The sequence below is a fragment of the Hevea brasiliensis genome, unplaced genomic scaffold, assembly GCF_030052815.1.
Source record: "Hevea brasiliensis isolate MT/VB/25A 57/8 unplaced genomic scaffold, ASM3005281v1 Scaf95, whole genome shotgun sequence".
Lineage (NCBI taxonomy): Eukaryota > Viridiplantae > Streptophyta > Magnoliopsida > Malpighiales > Euphorbiaceae > Hevea > Hevea brasiliensis.
Genome location: NW_026615316.1, coordinates 170,749 through 186,758, shown reverse-complemented (window position 1 = coordinate 186,758; position 16,010 = coordinate 170,749). Strand labels below are relative to the sequence as shown.

Genomic DNA, 16,010 nt, shown 5'->3' with positions numbered 1-16,010 from the left:
TATTTAGTTAAATTAATTTATAAACATCGAAATGAAAAATTAGGCCCCAACTTAATTTTTTTTTTAACTTATAAGTTCAAAAATTATTATAAATAAATATATCAGTCTATTTTTAGAGTTTATAAGTTGATTTAACCGACTTGTAAGTTGATTTAACTAGCTTATAAGTTAAAATAAATATTCTTTAAATTAATTTTTAAAATTATAAAATTTTAAGTTTAAATTTTGTTAAAAAAATTATCACCAGTTTTTTATAATAACAGAGAAAATAATATATATATATATTCTTAAGATAATTATGAGGGATAAATTTTGACAACTATTCCTAAACTTATCTAGTTGTAACATTACAGTCTCTCAACTTAAAAATATAATATAAAATCCCATCAACTTTCATATTTTGCACAGTAAAATCCCTCTAACATCCAATTACCAGTTTTTCAGTTATACGTTGACCTCTACAGTTTCAGCATTGAACTTAGTCAGCATTTTTCTTTTTTCTCTCAAGCCATATGTAAATTGAATCATTTTTCTCTCTATAAATACAGAATAATTTTTCATGCATAAAAAGAATAATTTTACACTTTGCATAAAGAAAGAAGAGATAAATATTGACTAAGTGCCATGCTGGAGCTATTTATATTGGTTTCTAATTGAAAAATTAATAATTGAAAGTCAGAGGGATTTTACTGTGCAAAATTTAAAAGTTTATGGGGTTTTATGTTGCATTTTAAAGTTAAAGGACTGTACTGTTACAACTATATAAGTTCAGAGTTGTTGAAATTTATTCTAATTATGAGACATATATTATGTGAAATTTATTAATAAATTTCCAATAGGTGATAATACCCTTGTGAAAGGTCTACCTACCAAACTAAGCAAATCAAACGTGTTTAATTTCTTCGAATTTAAGAGGAAAGAAAAATATAAAGCCTTTCTTATCTTATTTTTCTTTCTCATGTTTGAATGAAGGAAAAATAAGAGGAAATTTTTTATTTCCTTGTTTGGTAAATGTAAATAATGTGAGGGAAAAAAATTAGTATAATCAAATAAAATTACTCTTTTCGTCTCATAAAGTAGACTTATATATATTTTTTATTTTTTTTAATTATAAATCATTTTTTATTTTAAAGTAATAATTTATAAAAAAAAAATAAATTTTATTAATTCTAAAAATAATTTAGTAATACGAGTTAATTTAGCTGAACAATATAAGTAGAGAATATATTAGAAAAAGACTAAATAAGACTAAATAAAATTTATAACATTAATTATATTAATTATATTTTCTCGGCCCATATAAAAAGAGAGGTAAACCTATTTTTATGGAACAAGATAATATACTTCTCATATTTCCATTTTGCATATTAATCCTCTTAATTTTTTGTATTTTAATGCTAAAATGCAATATGTAATTTCATTATTTGGCTAAAGTTTTTTTTTTAATAGAATATATGTATACACGAATCAATGACAGGAATAGACAATTATTAAAATTATAAAAATTTTAACAGAATCTTTATTTATATATAACTCACACACATGCACATTTCACATCGAATGTAGAAGTTGGCTTAAGTTTTTTCTCACTTTCTCTCTAATTTTTAAATAAAGATTTTTTCCAAATCAAGTTAAAATGTTAAGTCATCCATAATTGTTAAGAAAAAATTTTTTATTCATTTTAGTCAAAATGTTAATTTTTTTTTAAAAAAAGAAATTTTTATTAATTTAATTTCTAAATCAACATTCAATTCAAATAATTCAATTTTAGATTGAATCATACCATTCATCAAACTCATCCTCAATTAAACCTTTAAACTTTTAATTTTACTAATCATTCTACTTTTAAATCATTTCAAAGGATCATGTGAAGTTGGAGGTAACAATCTTTGTCATCTCCAAAGATAAGGACAAGGTTTTAAAGTAGGCATCCCAACATACATAATCTTATTACCTTTCGAATCTAAGCGAAAACTTTTTTTTTTCTTAAAGTATAATTTGATGTAATTACATTTTTTTAATCACAAAATATTTATTTTAATTTGTTTTTACATCAACCACATAAGTGATTGTTGATTAATGCATTTATGGACTTTTTTTTAATATTTTATATTAAAAATGATTAAAGAGATTGTTAAGATTAGATTTTATAACATATGATAAACTAATATTTAACTTATTGAAATACTAATTGCTTAAAAATTACTAGAAAATTGAATAGACTATTTTTTTAAAATAAAAAAAAAATCTGATGATTCATTAAGAAACATCATAATATTAATACAACATAATATCTTCATTAAAAAAATATAAATAATTAAAAACTTCGGTTCACGAAAAAATGAGATGATAAATAATGAAAATATGAGAGAGAAGAAAGGGTTTCTATTTTCACTAAAAAAAATTATGGTTAGTGATGATTTGGGCAAGAGAGAATTATCTCCCGGATAGTATTTGATTTTTTTTTTTCATTTTGGACAATAAAAAAAAAATGCAATGTTGCTCTTTTAAGAACTTGCTACTTTTGTAACCAACAGAAGAGTTTAAAATACCAAATATCAATAGAGGTACAGACCAATTACTAGGCTTGATTAATTAAAAATTATTAATCATACTTCAAGATCCAAGGTCTCCAATTAAAAGGGGTTAATGATCCATGTTGCATTTCTTCAAATTGTTAAAGATTCTATCAATTATCAAATATGGCAATAAACAAACAAAACATACTAAGACGAAGAAAATAGGACAGTAATAACGAGAATAGTAAGACCCCAATATTAGAAGAGAATCTCATATCCATTCTTAACGACATAAATTTGAAAAAATAAATTTAGACATTTTCCAAATAAATATAAATTTATGAGTTTATTAAAAAAATAATACAAAATAACAAAAACAATTAAAAAAACCGATTTGAAAATAGCCACAGTGAAAGTGGCCACCCAATAAAAAATGAGAAGATTTTTTTTATTAGAATAGACTATTAAATATATGATAATAAGGCAATAAAATGTACTCAAACAACAAAAAACACAAGGCAATAATATTGACATATTAATAACTACGAATTTGTTAATCAATTTTAACTCAATAATTACTACCGAACATTGTAGCTTAGTGGTAAGCCTTTAGAGTTTGAGGCGTCCGAACTCGATTTGACTCCTCGCATCTGCGTTGAGGCTAAATATTTTCTCCGCTTAAGTGGATCAGTGAATCAACTACGAACAATCCGTATTTGCAACTGTTTAGGGATCTATTATGGCTCGGTGGTAGGTCTCTTATGGGGGTTGAATCAAGGGTTAATAAAACCATTTAACTGTGTGTATCGTGGGTTTAGGAGGCAATGACTGTAACAACCAAAAAACTTTTTTTTTTAAGCATAAAAAATTTTTTAACTCAATAATTCGATTTCAAGATCGTGACTTATGAGTTTGAATCATAATCAAGATGCAATAAAAAAATATTGATAACTATGAATGCTTAAGATTCTCAAATTGGATTAGAATGCGCATTACTGATGAAATTCTTGCTAATTATCCTTAATAAAATCTCATTAATAAGAGCTGGATTGCATATAAAGGACCTCAAATTTGGTGGATAATTGTTTGCAAACATTCTCGTGTCTTGCAAGACTTTCATGTACCCCTGCTTAAAATTTAAATTTTATAAGAATTCAATTTAATTTTTTTTTATCATTCAATTTTTTTAATTAAAAAAAATTATTTAAAAAAAATTAAATATAATTGTGTGAAAATTTATTTAAATTATTTTCTTATCAATGATGTATTCAATTAAATTTACAAATAATTATGTTTAATTTTCATTTTTAAAATAAAAAATTTTTTAAATTAAAAAAAAATCCTTTCATTTTAAATATGAAAATTGGTAAAAAAAAATCAATTGAATTGAATTATAGTAAAATTTTAATTTAATTTTCAAATGGGGGAATAGATTGATCGACTGAAATTAATTAACTTTCATCCCTTGATCTCTCAAATAATATGCTTTCAGGTTCAATTCCTCTAGACATGTCTTTACTATAATCCTAGGGGTATTTGAACCTGTCAAACAACAATTTCTCAGGCAGAATCCCTTCTGTGCTGCAACTGGCAACTTCTGAGGCAATCTGTTTTGCTGGTAATACTAATCTTTGAAGGCTTCCCTTAACTGTTGATTGTCCAGGTGGCAATTCAACTAATGCAGGACCAGGAACTAATGAGAATAATGATGGTGGCAAGAGTCATAATTTTGATGGCAACTGATTTTACTTGGTAATTGGGTTGGGATTTGCAGCTGGTATATTTGTTCCTTGCCTCATTTTGGCAACCAGAAGAACAATGAGTGATGCCTACTTCAGTCTTGGGTAGTCTTGGGTAATTTTTACGCAGCATATTCTTGAAATTTATTTCGTGTTTTACTTCCATTCTTTAAGTACAATTTATTATTAAAAAATTACTAAACTTTAATTTTATTTTACAAAAATCTCTCTAACATAGAATAATAAGGTTTTAGGTTAAACTTGTTATTATAGGTTAGAGTAATTTTTTATGAAAAAAAAAATAAAATTTAAGGATTTTTAATAACAAATTAAAGTTAATGGACAAAAATCAAATATGAAATAAAATTTAGGAACGGACTAACAAAATTATCCTCTTGAGAATAAGAAAAAATAGAATCCATTTATTTTGCATAATAATAGAGAGGTTTTCATAAATGACACTATTTGAGGAAACTAAAAACTAAAAATTTAAGAAGATTAATGAAGAAATCATCATTTGATATTGAAAACTCTTACAATTTGATTTGAAGATATCATGGGGAATTTATTATTATTATTATTATTTTAAACTGTATATCTGGTTTAAAGTTTTTGGAAAAGTTAAAAAAAATAAAATCTTTTAACTGTGACTAACTGAATTTTTTTTAGAATATAAACCTTCTACTTAGTTTTTCCAGAGTGGAACAAGAACATTGTTGTTTCATCCACGGACTAGTCAAATTTGAAATACTATTTTGATTCTAAATGAACAGAACAGGGGGAAAAAAGGAATTTTCCTTCAAGGTTCAGTCATGCATTGATTCAATTGAACTATTGCTGAAATTGCACCTCATTTGAACTTTCTTTTCTTCTATTATTCTCAGCAAATCTACTTAGGAAATTACAATGCTAATCAAGACTGAGAAAACAGTAGCCTATGTTATTAATTATTTATGTTCAACAGTTTTAAAATGTAAGCCTAACCTCTACATTGATATCGTGGAATAGGCGGCAACAATAGAACAGGTGCTGTCGTTATTATTGATCTCCACAGCCAAGATCAAGCTCCACACAGGCATGGGGAGGGGGGAGGAGAAATGCAATCAGAGTCCTATTCCTGAATTCTTTTTGAGTCTTTGGAGAAAATGAGATATCTATAAAACCTTAACTTCGCTATATACATTGATTATGAGACTGATATATATACAGATACAACACGGGAAGCAGAGTTTACATGGGAAAGGAAGACCCCTCAATTCGGGGCAGGTAAGGCCCGAACTGTAAGCTTGTCTCGGAATAAAGAATGTCTCTGGTGAGATGGTGGATGTGTGAGGAGGTCGGCCAATTGATCCTTAGAGGAAATGAAGTTGAGGAGTTGAAGTTGCAAGCTTGCTTAACTCAGTCTGCCATGGACCCTGTGAGGTTTGATCTCTGACTTGGGCCAATCGAACCTCAGATGAGATCACTGCATTCAGGTCCAGCATTACAATATTCTTAGAGTGGCTATGCAATATTTCAAGTTATTGTATTACATTATTTTGCACGAAAATTTCTTGGTTAAAATTCTGAAGAAACATTTAGCCTTTTTCCTTCTACATGCAAAAGTCTGGCAAGTGTGGATCATGTGAAGAACTTGAAGCACTTCCTATGGAAATATGGTGGTGAGATAAATTGTCTTGGTTATAATCTCTTGTTCTGCATTTTACGCTGATTCTCTGATGTAAAAATTATTGGTAACTCAGCCTTTAATTTTGGTTTTCTCAAACATGCTCACCAGCAGAAGGTAGGTCAACATGATCATGGTGAATTAATGATTTTACCTTGTTTCTTCAATATTATTTTTTCTTGCAATCCCTTAAATGAGGACCACATGGCACATGTTTCGTTGATTCTGATCAGACTAACAAAATAAGTAAAAGAGTGTGTGAGTGTGTGTATGTGTTTTTTTTTTTTTTTTTTTTCATGGAGATAGAACTAATCATGAAAAGAATTTGAGATTGCTGTTAAATTGTGTTCATTGCGATATATTGTTTTTGAATCTAATTGTAACTCTTCAAAAGCGGCAAACTGGTAGTTGATGGCTTGTTTCTTTCTGTTGGAGAAAGAAAGACAATGAACAGCAGCTAGCTATGGACATTATTAATGCTTTTTCAATGTCTCCAGTAACCTGTTGTTTCATTAAGGAAATTACATACTCCAAGAACTCCGCATCGCATGGCAATGCAAGAGGTCCTTTGCTTGGCAATCGGAACTCTTCTTCTGCCATATTGAATAGCTCTTTGATAATTTCATTGTTAAGACACTCCAAAGGAATCAAAAATCGTTTCTGATCAGCAGAGTACACAACAAAGTGGCTCTTCTAGGCCATTTCTGATGTGCTACAACTGCTCCCTTCCCCAATGGCCTGCAGCGGTATGCTTCGTTTTCTCCTTATAGCAGCTAGCATCTGCCATTTTCTTGCCAATTTGAGGAGTCTCTTGGTGCTGATCATCTTGCTACTAAAGGAAAAGATTTGAAGGAAATTGTGAGGTAAGAAAGAGAACTATAGCATTAAAGTTGCAAATGCTGTAATCTGGATAGGTAGAGAGCAAAGGAAATGACTTGAATATATACAAACAATGACCAGAAGCAAGTCCCTTTCATGGAGCTCCAATGCCATGTGATTGGTGGATATGAGGGCTTGCTGGGATGTGTATGATTAGAAATCAACCCATCAAGGTGGACCATAGGACTGTCGTATATCTAATATAAATCATGACCATATAATATAGCCATAACAACGGACAAGAGTTGAACCTCTCAAGACCAGATGAATTTGAATCTAATTTGAAGGGAACTTATTTTGTAGAGTTGTTCTGTGGTAACGAAAACGACAATGCCAATTCGACCCATTCTGTCCAAATAACTGCTGAAGGCATATGGTAACGTTGCTTGCCACCTATCTGCATTATAAGATTATTCTTGCTTACATCACTAGCATTTTACAAAACTAAAGTCCTGAGACATTTGGACTTGAGTTTTAATGCATTCAATGGTATCCCCATTCCCAAATTCTTTCACTCTTTAAAGAAACTGCAATATCTAAACCTTGCACATGCGGACTTTGGTGGCATAATTCCTCCAAGTTTGGGAAACATTTCTACCTTGCAGTATTTAATTGTCTGTTCCAACTCTTTTTTACCTGTCAATAACCTTGAATCGGTGGCTGGTCTTGGCTCTCTAAAAATATATATCTGAATGGAGTTGACCTATCAATGGTAGGATCAGATTGGATTGGAGCATTTAGCAAGCTTGCAAATTTAACTAATATTCACTTATCTTCTTGTCACCTAAATGGAACCTTGTCTTATCTTGGCTTTCTTAATTTTAGTTCTGTTGCTGTCATTGACCTTAGTGACAATGTGTTCAATTCCAAGCTCCCTAATTCGCTCTTTAACGTTAGTAGCCTTGTCTATGTAGATGTCAGCCGTAGCCACATTAAGGGTCAGATACCGAGCACAATTTTTAGACTTCGCAATCTGAAGTATTTTGATTTGTCAAGTAATAATCTAACGGGAAGTTTGCCGGAAATCCTTGGAGGAACAAAAGATTGCCTTCCTAAAAGTCTCTTTTCTAGTTTGCAGTTGTTGGATCTAAGTTTCAATGACTTGGTTGGTGAATTGCCAAATTGGTTGGGTGAGCTTCATAATCTTGTTGAACTCCTTTTGGATTTCAACTGGTTCTATGGTTCAATCCCTACTTCTTTTGGAGCTTTGAGCAACCTAACTATTCTTGGACTCCGCGGAAATGAATTAGATGGAACTCTTCCATTTAGTTTGGAAAATCTTTCCAAGTTGTTTATCCTTGATGTCTCTATAAGTCATTTGAATGGATCTCTGCCAAATAGTCTTGGACAACTTTCTGAGTTGTATGCCCTAGATGTCTGTTTCAATCATGTTTCTGGTATTGTTTCCGAATCCCACTTTTCAGAATTAAGAAAATTAAAGTTCTTGTGTTTTTTGTACAACTCTTTGATTCTCAAGGTGGGTTCAAATTGGATTCCTCCATTTCAAGTAATTACGCTTGAAATGAGTTCATGCCATATAGGTCTTACATTTCCAGCATGGCTTAAATCTCAAACATTGGTTTTCTTGATTTCTCAAATACTAGTATTTCAGGTTCCATTCCCAGTTGGTTTTGGGATATTTCTAGCGATATCACTTGGTTAAACTTTTCTTTCAATCAACTACGTGGTCCCATAGCAAATCCCATAAAATTATCTTTCCCTTTTGAGTATTGATTTGAGGTCTAACCGTTTTGAAGACCTCTTACTGTTCCAAATGTTGGAATTATAACATTGGATCTTTCCAATAATCAATTTTCAGGCCCTATTCCAGAAGACATAGGCAAACTTACAGAGTACTTGAACTTCCTTTCTCTTGCTGGCAACCAGCTTACTGGTGAAATCCCAGCCTCTATTGGAGGTCTCCAGGGATTGAAGATTATTGATCTTTCAAGAAACAATTTATCAGGACGCATTCCATCAAGCATAGGTTACTAGCTAGAAGTCCTAGACCTTCAAAACAACAATTTATCTGGGGTGATTCCTGAATCCCTGGGTGCTGGGTCGGCTACCCTTCCTTGGAACACTACGCCTCAGTAACAACATGATCTCTGGTGAAATGCCTTTGTCTTTCCAAAAGTTGTGGAGTTTGGAAACTTTAGACCGTGGAAACAACAAAATGACCGGTTACATCCCTTCATGGATTGGAAGAGATTTGATGTGATTGAGGTCAAATGCATTTACTGGAGAGATTCCAGCCACACTAGCAGATTTGAAGTATCTACAAGTACTAGACCTTGCAGAAAATTTGTTAGATGGTGCATTTCCTGCTAATTTGGGTAATCTTGAAGCCATGACGCAAGTGCAGAACATTAGTGATTATTCATATCATGGGATTTTTCCGGGCCACGATTATCAACAAAATATATTTGTAAGTATGAAAGGCCAATCTCTAGAATATACCAAGACTCTTTCCCTTCTGACATGCATATATCTTTCCGGAAACTATTTACAAGGAGAGTTGCCCCTGGGAATAGCAAAGTTAGCAGGGCTGATAGTTTTTAACTTGTCAAGAAATCACATCAGTGGCCAGATTCCTCAAAGCATTTCTGAAATGAACCATTTGGCATCCCTTGATCTCTCAAGCAATATGCTTTCAGGACGAATTCCTCCAAGCATGTCCTCACTATCATTCTTGGGGTAGTTAAACATATCAAACAACAATTTCTCCAGTAGAATCCCTTTTGTAGGACATCTGACAACTTTTGAGGCATCCTGCTTTGCTGGTAATCCTTATCTTTGTGGAGCTCCCCTTGTTGTTGAGTGTCCAGGTGACAATTCCCCTAATGCAGGAACTAAAGAGAATGATTGTAGTAGCAGTTGTAATGATGACAACAAATGGTTTTACTTGGCCATTGGGTTGGGATTTGCAGCTGGTATATTGGTTCCTTATCTCATTTTGGCAACTAAAAGATCATAAGAGTGATGCCTATTTTGGTTTTGCACGGAAGGTTGCTGACAGAGTATCATCTCTGGCATACAAAGCAAGATGGGCTTGAGGAATCATAGTTTTAGTTTGTAGTTTCTTTCTGTTTAATGTTCTATTTTACATGCTAGAAAGTCCAGTAAATTCTGCTTACATGTACCAAAGTGAATCATTGCATTCACAAGGAATGACCAATTTGATTATTCTTAATTTCTCTCATTTTTTAAAATTTCTTAAATAATTAAAAAAATAAAAAAGCAAAACCTGTCTTGTTCCCCATTAACATTTCTATTATGAATTTAACAAAATTACTATCTAGTCCCTATATTATGCAACAATAAATACTTAGGCCCCTACATTTTAGAAAAAGATGAAAACATCCTTAGGTTTTGATTCATAAATTTTCATCCTTTCATCAGTTTTCCTCAATCTATTTTTTTTCAATGATATATATTTTTATCTCTGACTTATTGTAAATATTTTCATCTCTGAATTTTTATCACATTTAATCCTTAATTATCAATTATATTTTAAAAATATAAAAATTAAATAATTATTTTTAATATAATTGATGACTAAATACTAATTTACCACGGAAGTTGAAAGGCTGCCATACCGAGAATAGTTAGTCGTTGTACCCAAGACTAAAGCCCACTCTCTTTCGGCCCAGTCTATCTGAAGCTACGCCATTCTTGCTCACTGCATAGAGACCGTCTCTTTTGTTAAGGACAATTGGACAAATACTGAACATACATTCATGGTGAGATTGAAGTCAGAGATTCTCATCGTATCTGAGGAAAAGAAAGAGAGAATGGGTGGGGAAGGGAAGGTGTTGAGGGTGACTGGAGCATCCGGGTACATACCTTCATGGCTCCTGAAGTTCTTGCTTCGGGTCAGTAATATCTCTTAACACAAAATAAAGCTTTAATCTTTGACTCCATATCTGTGTTTTTGTTCTTGCTTTTAAGTGACATTGTAATCTGAAAAATTTTAATGTGTTGTATGATCAAATTATATTCTTGGCTTACTGGGAAGTAAATAGCTTGATCTTTGACTTCATTTCTACATTTTCTGGTCTTGCATATTGATTTTTTTTTTTTTTTTGTTAATTTCCTATCATTTGAATCCATATCATATCATAAAGGTTTTATGCTGGTTATCACCTACCACAACCCTCCTCCTTTATTCGGATTTGGGACCGAGCATCGACTAAGTCATCATACTTCTATCTCTCTCAATCAATTTGGTTTCATAGCCGGTCGTTCAACTATGAAAGTGACTTTCTCATTAAAAACTTGATGGAGAAATATAGAGATGTGAAAAAAGATCTATACATGATTTTTATTCATTTGGAGAAGGCTCGTGATAGTGTACCAAAGAGATGTATTATGGAATGTGTTATGGAATGTGTCAGAACAAAAGAGGGTATCTATTAGAGTAAAGTGAAAAATATGTAGAAGTATTCATTGTTAAATCTGGGTAGCTTAGCCATGATTATTGTTTTATGCCAGCCAATCAGATAGATAGAAGAGGTAAAATGGCTTCTGCTTCATCGGTTTGCATGCTTGGATTCTTTTTCTTATATAAAATTTGGGCATATATATTATTCTTATTTCTTAAAGGAAAAGTTTGGCTATTCAACTTACTCCATTACCCAGTTAGCTCATTTATGCTGTTAGGTTCAGCAGTATAGTTGTTGTACTTTTTTGAGGCATTCATTCCTGAAGAATTTTTCTGAATACACATGGTAAGATATATTCTTTACCATATTATTGAAAGAATTCTGTCGATTAATGGCACAGATGATGCAAAGAAAATTGAACACTTACTTGTACTTGATGGAGCAAAAGAAAGACTGCAATTATTCAAAGCAGATTTATTAGATGAAGGATCTTTTGATCCTGTGGTTGAGGGATGTGAATGTGTTTTCCCTACAGCATCTCCATTTTATTTTGCTGCTACTGATCTCTCCCTTCTATTACACAGTTGTGAATTAGTTTTAGAGAGTTTTAATTTTTACTGCTGTAGATGTCAATTTTTCAAGTAGCAGTCAAAATAGAAATTCCTTAAATGCTTGCTGATATTTTTAAAAGGTCCGTTTGACAAAAATCTCAAGTTGGCATATGTCTATACAAGCTTATTAGTCAATGAGTTGATTCAAATATGATCACCTTCTTTTTTTTTTTTTTTAACATTTTTCTATTTGTTGGTTATTGTTCATGGATACTTCTGCATGCTTCTTGAGGTACCTTCAATTTTGCACCAAACTTTGCATTATTGAAGGATCAGAAGTCCAGTTGACCATTGCAGTTTTGACATTGCAAGAGCCAGCATTTTGATCCAGTTGTGTGTAACTGTTCATGTTCTTTTTCCCAATGTCATAAAAGAGCCTCAATAATCTCAATGATATTATTCTTTTTTCTTCTTCAGGCAGAACTTATTGATCCTGCATAGAAGGGAACACTTAATGTTCTGAAATCACTATCAAAAGGGTGGTTATAACATCATCCATGGCAGCAGTTGCATTTAATGGGAAACCTCTTGCTCCTGATATAATAATTGATGAGACATGGTTTTCAGATCCTGATATTCGTGAGAAATCAAAGGTATATAGAAGTGCTAACTTCTAATTACAACAGCATATTTCTGAAAGATTTTCACTTAGTGCTGCCTGAAAGGACTTAGCTGGTAATATAATGCAATATCAGTTAGCAATTCATGTAATTTTATTGTACACATGAACTGCGGAGCCTCTGACTTATCTTTTCTTGTTATGAAAATATATAAATTCTCTCTTTTGTTCTTTCACTTTTCTTTGGCTTAGTTTCTGTTACATAATAGCCTGCACACTAAGTGAAACAGAGGAATAGGGAGAGAAAAGAGAGAAATAGATGAGAAAATAGATAGATTGGATAAGAAGAGAAGAGAATATTCAAAGATGAGAGAAAAGTATTATTGTTTATTGATTCTTGGAATAGCCTATTCTAATACAAATATACTCTATTTATACACTCCTGACTACTGTAACTGCTTTGACTTTCTCCTAAAAAGCTGTAACATCTTTACAACTACTCAATTATCACACACCACGCTTACTATTTTACTCCTTCCACATACAATTACAAGCCTTATTCTCCTTACTATTATTCATTACATTCCCTACTCCGTGAAATCATTCTTGTCCTCAAGAATGGATAAGGGAGAGTGCAACACTGAAATTATTGATTGTGTGCAATAAACCAACACCAAAATGCCAATCCGTTTCCTTCGTCATTGTAATATTTCTTTCTTTGTCTTCTCCATCTTTCAAATACATCTTGTGTAAGAATTACAGATGCAATGTTCTTCAAAATTAATTTCTTCTTCTTCAGCCTTCTTGAATCTCCCATTTATCCTCTATGGACATTAGGAACTCACAATAGTAAAACTCACGATCATGGTTCTCTTAAATTAGTAAGCTGCATCCATTCCCATTGCTCCTAGAAATTTTAGGTTTTTAGACTTTAGATTGTGCAGCTTCCAACACTTCTTCCATTCCTAACTGAGGCAAAATCATCCTTTGTGTCATTGTGTAAAGGAATTCTACTTCATATTCAACTCCTATTCTCCCCATAGAATAGTTTACTTGCCTCATATGCACTTTACTGGAGGCTTCAGTAATGTTATCATTCTCAAGACCCTGAGTATTCTCATCATTTGCACCATTAACATCATCCTCAAAACTCTGCTGAATGTAATCTTCGAGAATTTGAAATTTTTGCTCCTCCTTTTGAATTAACTACTTCACATCTCCATCCCCATGAATCTTATCATCAAGGAGGACAATCTCCTTCTTAGCAACACTCTCCTTGGTCTTTCCCAATTCCTTGTCGTCACCCTAATAAACTTCAGTTCCATGATTGCTGTCTTATAGATCTTCATCATTCTCCTCCCCAAAAACCTCACTTATACTAGACATATGAGGAAGAAAATCCTACTCCAGATGTTGTAATGTTTTCCCTCCTTGTGTGATACACAATTCCAATGCATCTTCATTAGTAAAGGTTGCAACATTTTCTGTTTTCTTTCCATTTTCTATAAAACCCCCTAGAATTTGGGATCTCAGCTCCAAATCTTGAAATTGATTTTTGGATTGTGCCTCTTGAAACAATTTATCCCTCCTTTCTAATTGCTCTTCTAACAACTTACCTAATCTTTTCCATTTTTGATACAGCAACTCCTCTAAGCGTTTTGTTACTCTTCTTTCAAAACTTCCCTTCGGATCCTTTTGTTCCCAAGATTGTATTCCCATGGTTTGATGCTTTGATTGTATTTTACTTCTAACAAAATTTGAGAAAGAAAATTTGAGGAGGAAAATAGTAAAAGAAAATCAGATTTGAGCAAGGATAAGGAATTGATACTGGAATTGGAAGAAAATCACAGAGAAAGGAAGAAGAAAAATTGTGAAAAGAATAATAAAGAAGAAATTACAAAAATAGAAAATATTTTGTGGAGAAGGAAGAAAGATTGAGAGGAAAGAAAGATTTTTTTATTATTATTTTCAGATGTTTCTTGAATTTGACAAAACAAGTATTGATTTTGAAATCCTAACAGGGCAGAAATTGAAAATAGGGAAATTGAGAAGAATTTGATGGAGGGAAAAAGTGAATAAGGCAGCTCGCAAGAGAGAAGAATGAGAGAGAGGAAGAAAATTTACTAGAATTTCAAGAAATAGGTTTCTTGAAATGCTGGAAATAAGAAATTAAAGAAGGGAATAGAAGAAAGATCTATAAAGTGACAGAAGAAGAAAGAATTTGATTCAAGAATTTCAAGAAAGAAAGAAAGAAGAAGAAATTGAGGTGAGAAAGGGAAGAAGTTTCAAGGAGAGAGGACGAAGAAAAGAAGGAATGGAGGGAAAGAAGAGAGAAAGAGAGAAAGAGAGAAGAGCAGAGAAAACCTGGAATTCTGGAAGACTCCCATGAATCTGCCCAAAGTTGTGACTCTAGCAGAAAATATTGGAAGCAAACCCAACTCAGATGGAGGCTCTAATACCAAATTGTTGCATAATAGCCTACCAACTAAGTGAAACAAAAGAATAGGGAGAGAAAGAGAGAGAAATGGATGAGAATACAGATAGATTGGATGAGAAAAGAAACAGATTGGATGAAAAGAGAAGAGAATATTCAAAGATGAGATAAAAGTATTCTTATTTATTGATGCTTGGAATAGCCTATTCTAATACAAATACACTTTATTTATACACTACTAACTATTGTAACTGCTTTGACTTTCTCCTAAAAAGTTGTAACATCTTTACAACTACTCAATTATCACACACCGCCCTCACTATTTTACTCCTTCCACATATAATTACAAACCTTATTCTCCTTCCTATTATTCATTACAGTTTCACTGCATGTTTTATGTATTAACAGAACATGAATCACTTGGCTTGTGGCATGTGGACTAGAAATCTTTTGTCATTATATGTTCATCAAATTGTTTCGTTTCTTCTCAGTTATGGTGCATGCTCTCAAAAACCTTAGCAGAAGAAGCTGCTTGGAAGTTTACAAAAGAGAATGGAATAGACATGGTTGCAATAAATCCTGGATTGGTGATTGGTCCTCTCTTACAGCCAACACTTATTACTAGTACAGAGTCCATTCTGAACCTTGTAAATGATAATTTTTCATCTGTTAGCAAGATATTCTTCTTCTCACGTGAAATGCTTTTTGATGGATACCGCCAAGATTTTAGTGACATTATACCTGGCTAATCTTTATGTTTGGCTAATTTTGACTCACCTTGACAAAAATAAATAACATGAACATCAAAGTAGTGGGACATCTGTCCTTAATCAATTCAACTGAAGCAACAAAAACAAACTCATACATAGAACTTTATCAGAAATCACACATATACTTCTCTTTCCCATGTTTAGATATGTGAATGTGAAATCTAGCAACCTTCTACTGGTCATTTTGACTTTCAAATAACTACTATTTATATCAGTTCTTAAATAATAAATTGGATTTGTATCTACTCCAAAAATGTCTACTTAATGTCATGATTGTAACCTGTCGGCTGTCATTGTTGACCCCACAAGCTCAAAGGAGCATAGATTTTGATGATACCAAAACTCAACTAGAATCAAACTAACATTGTTTTAAGTGTTGTGTATCTCAAAGAAGAAGGACAAAAGGATTTTATGATGGATTGGTCCTTATGAAGAAAAGATGACATTC

The 16,010-nt window shown here is 32.1% G+C and overlaps 1 protein-coding gene and 1 pseudogene across 1 annotated transcript; one reads left to right on the top strand and one right to left on the bottom strand.

The window, feature by feature from the left end:
- Positions 1 to 6,311: 6,311 nt before the first annotated feature.
- On the bottom strand, positions 6,312 to 6,764 carry LOC131177844 (auxin-responsive protein SAUR67-like; annotated as a pseudogene).
- A 112-nt stretch (positions 6,765 to 6,876) lies between these two features.
- On the top strand, positions 6,877 to 15,541 carry LOC110668684 (LRR receptor-like serine/threonine-protein kinase FLS2). Its single transcript, XM_058142947.1, is given in 9 exon segments — positions 6,877 to 6,917; positions 7,030 to 7,118; positions 7,236 to 7,481; positions 7,484 to 8,200; positions 8,623 to 8,729; positions 8,854 to 9,736; positions 10,494 to 10,641; positions 12,278 to 12,392; positions 15,284 to 15,541. Coding segments are annotated over 9 exon segments (2,604 nt in total).
- Positions 15,542 to 16,010: the final 469 nt, after the last annotated feature.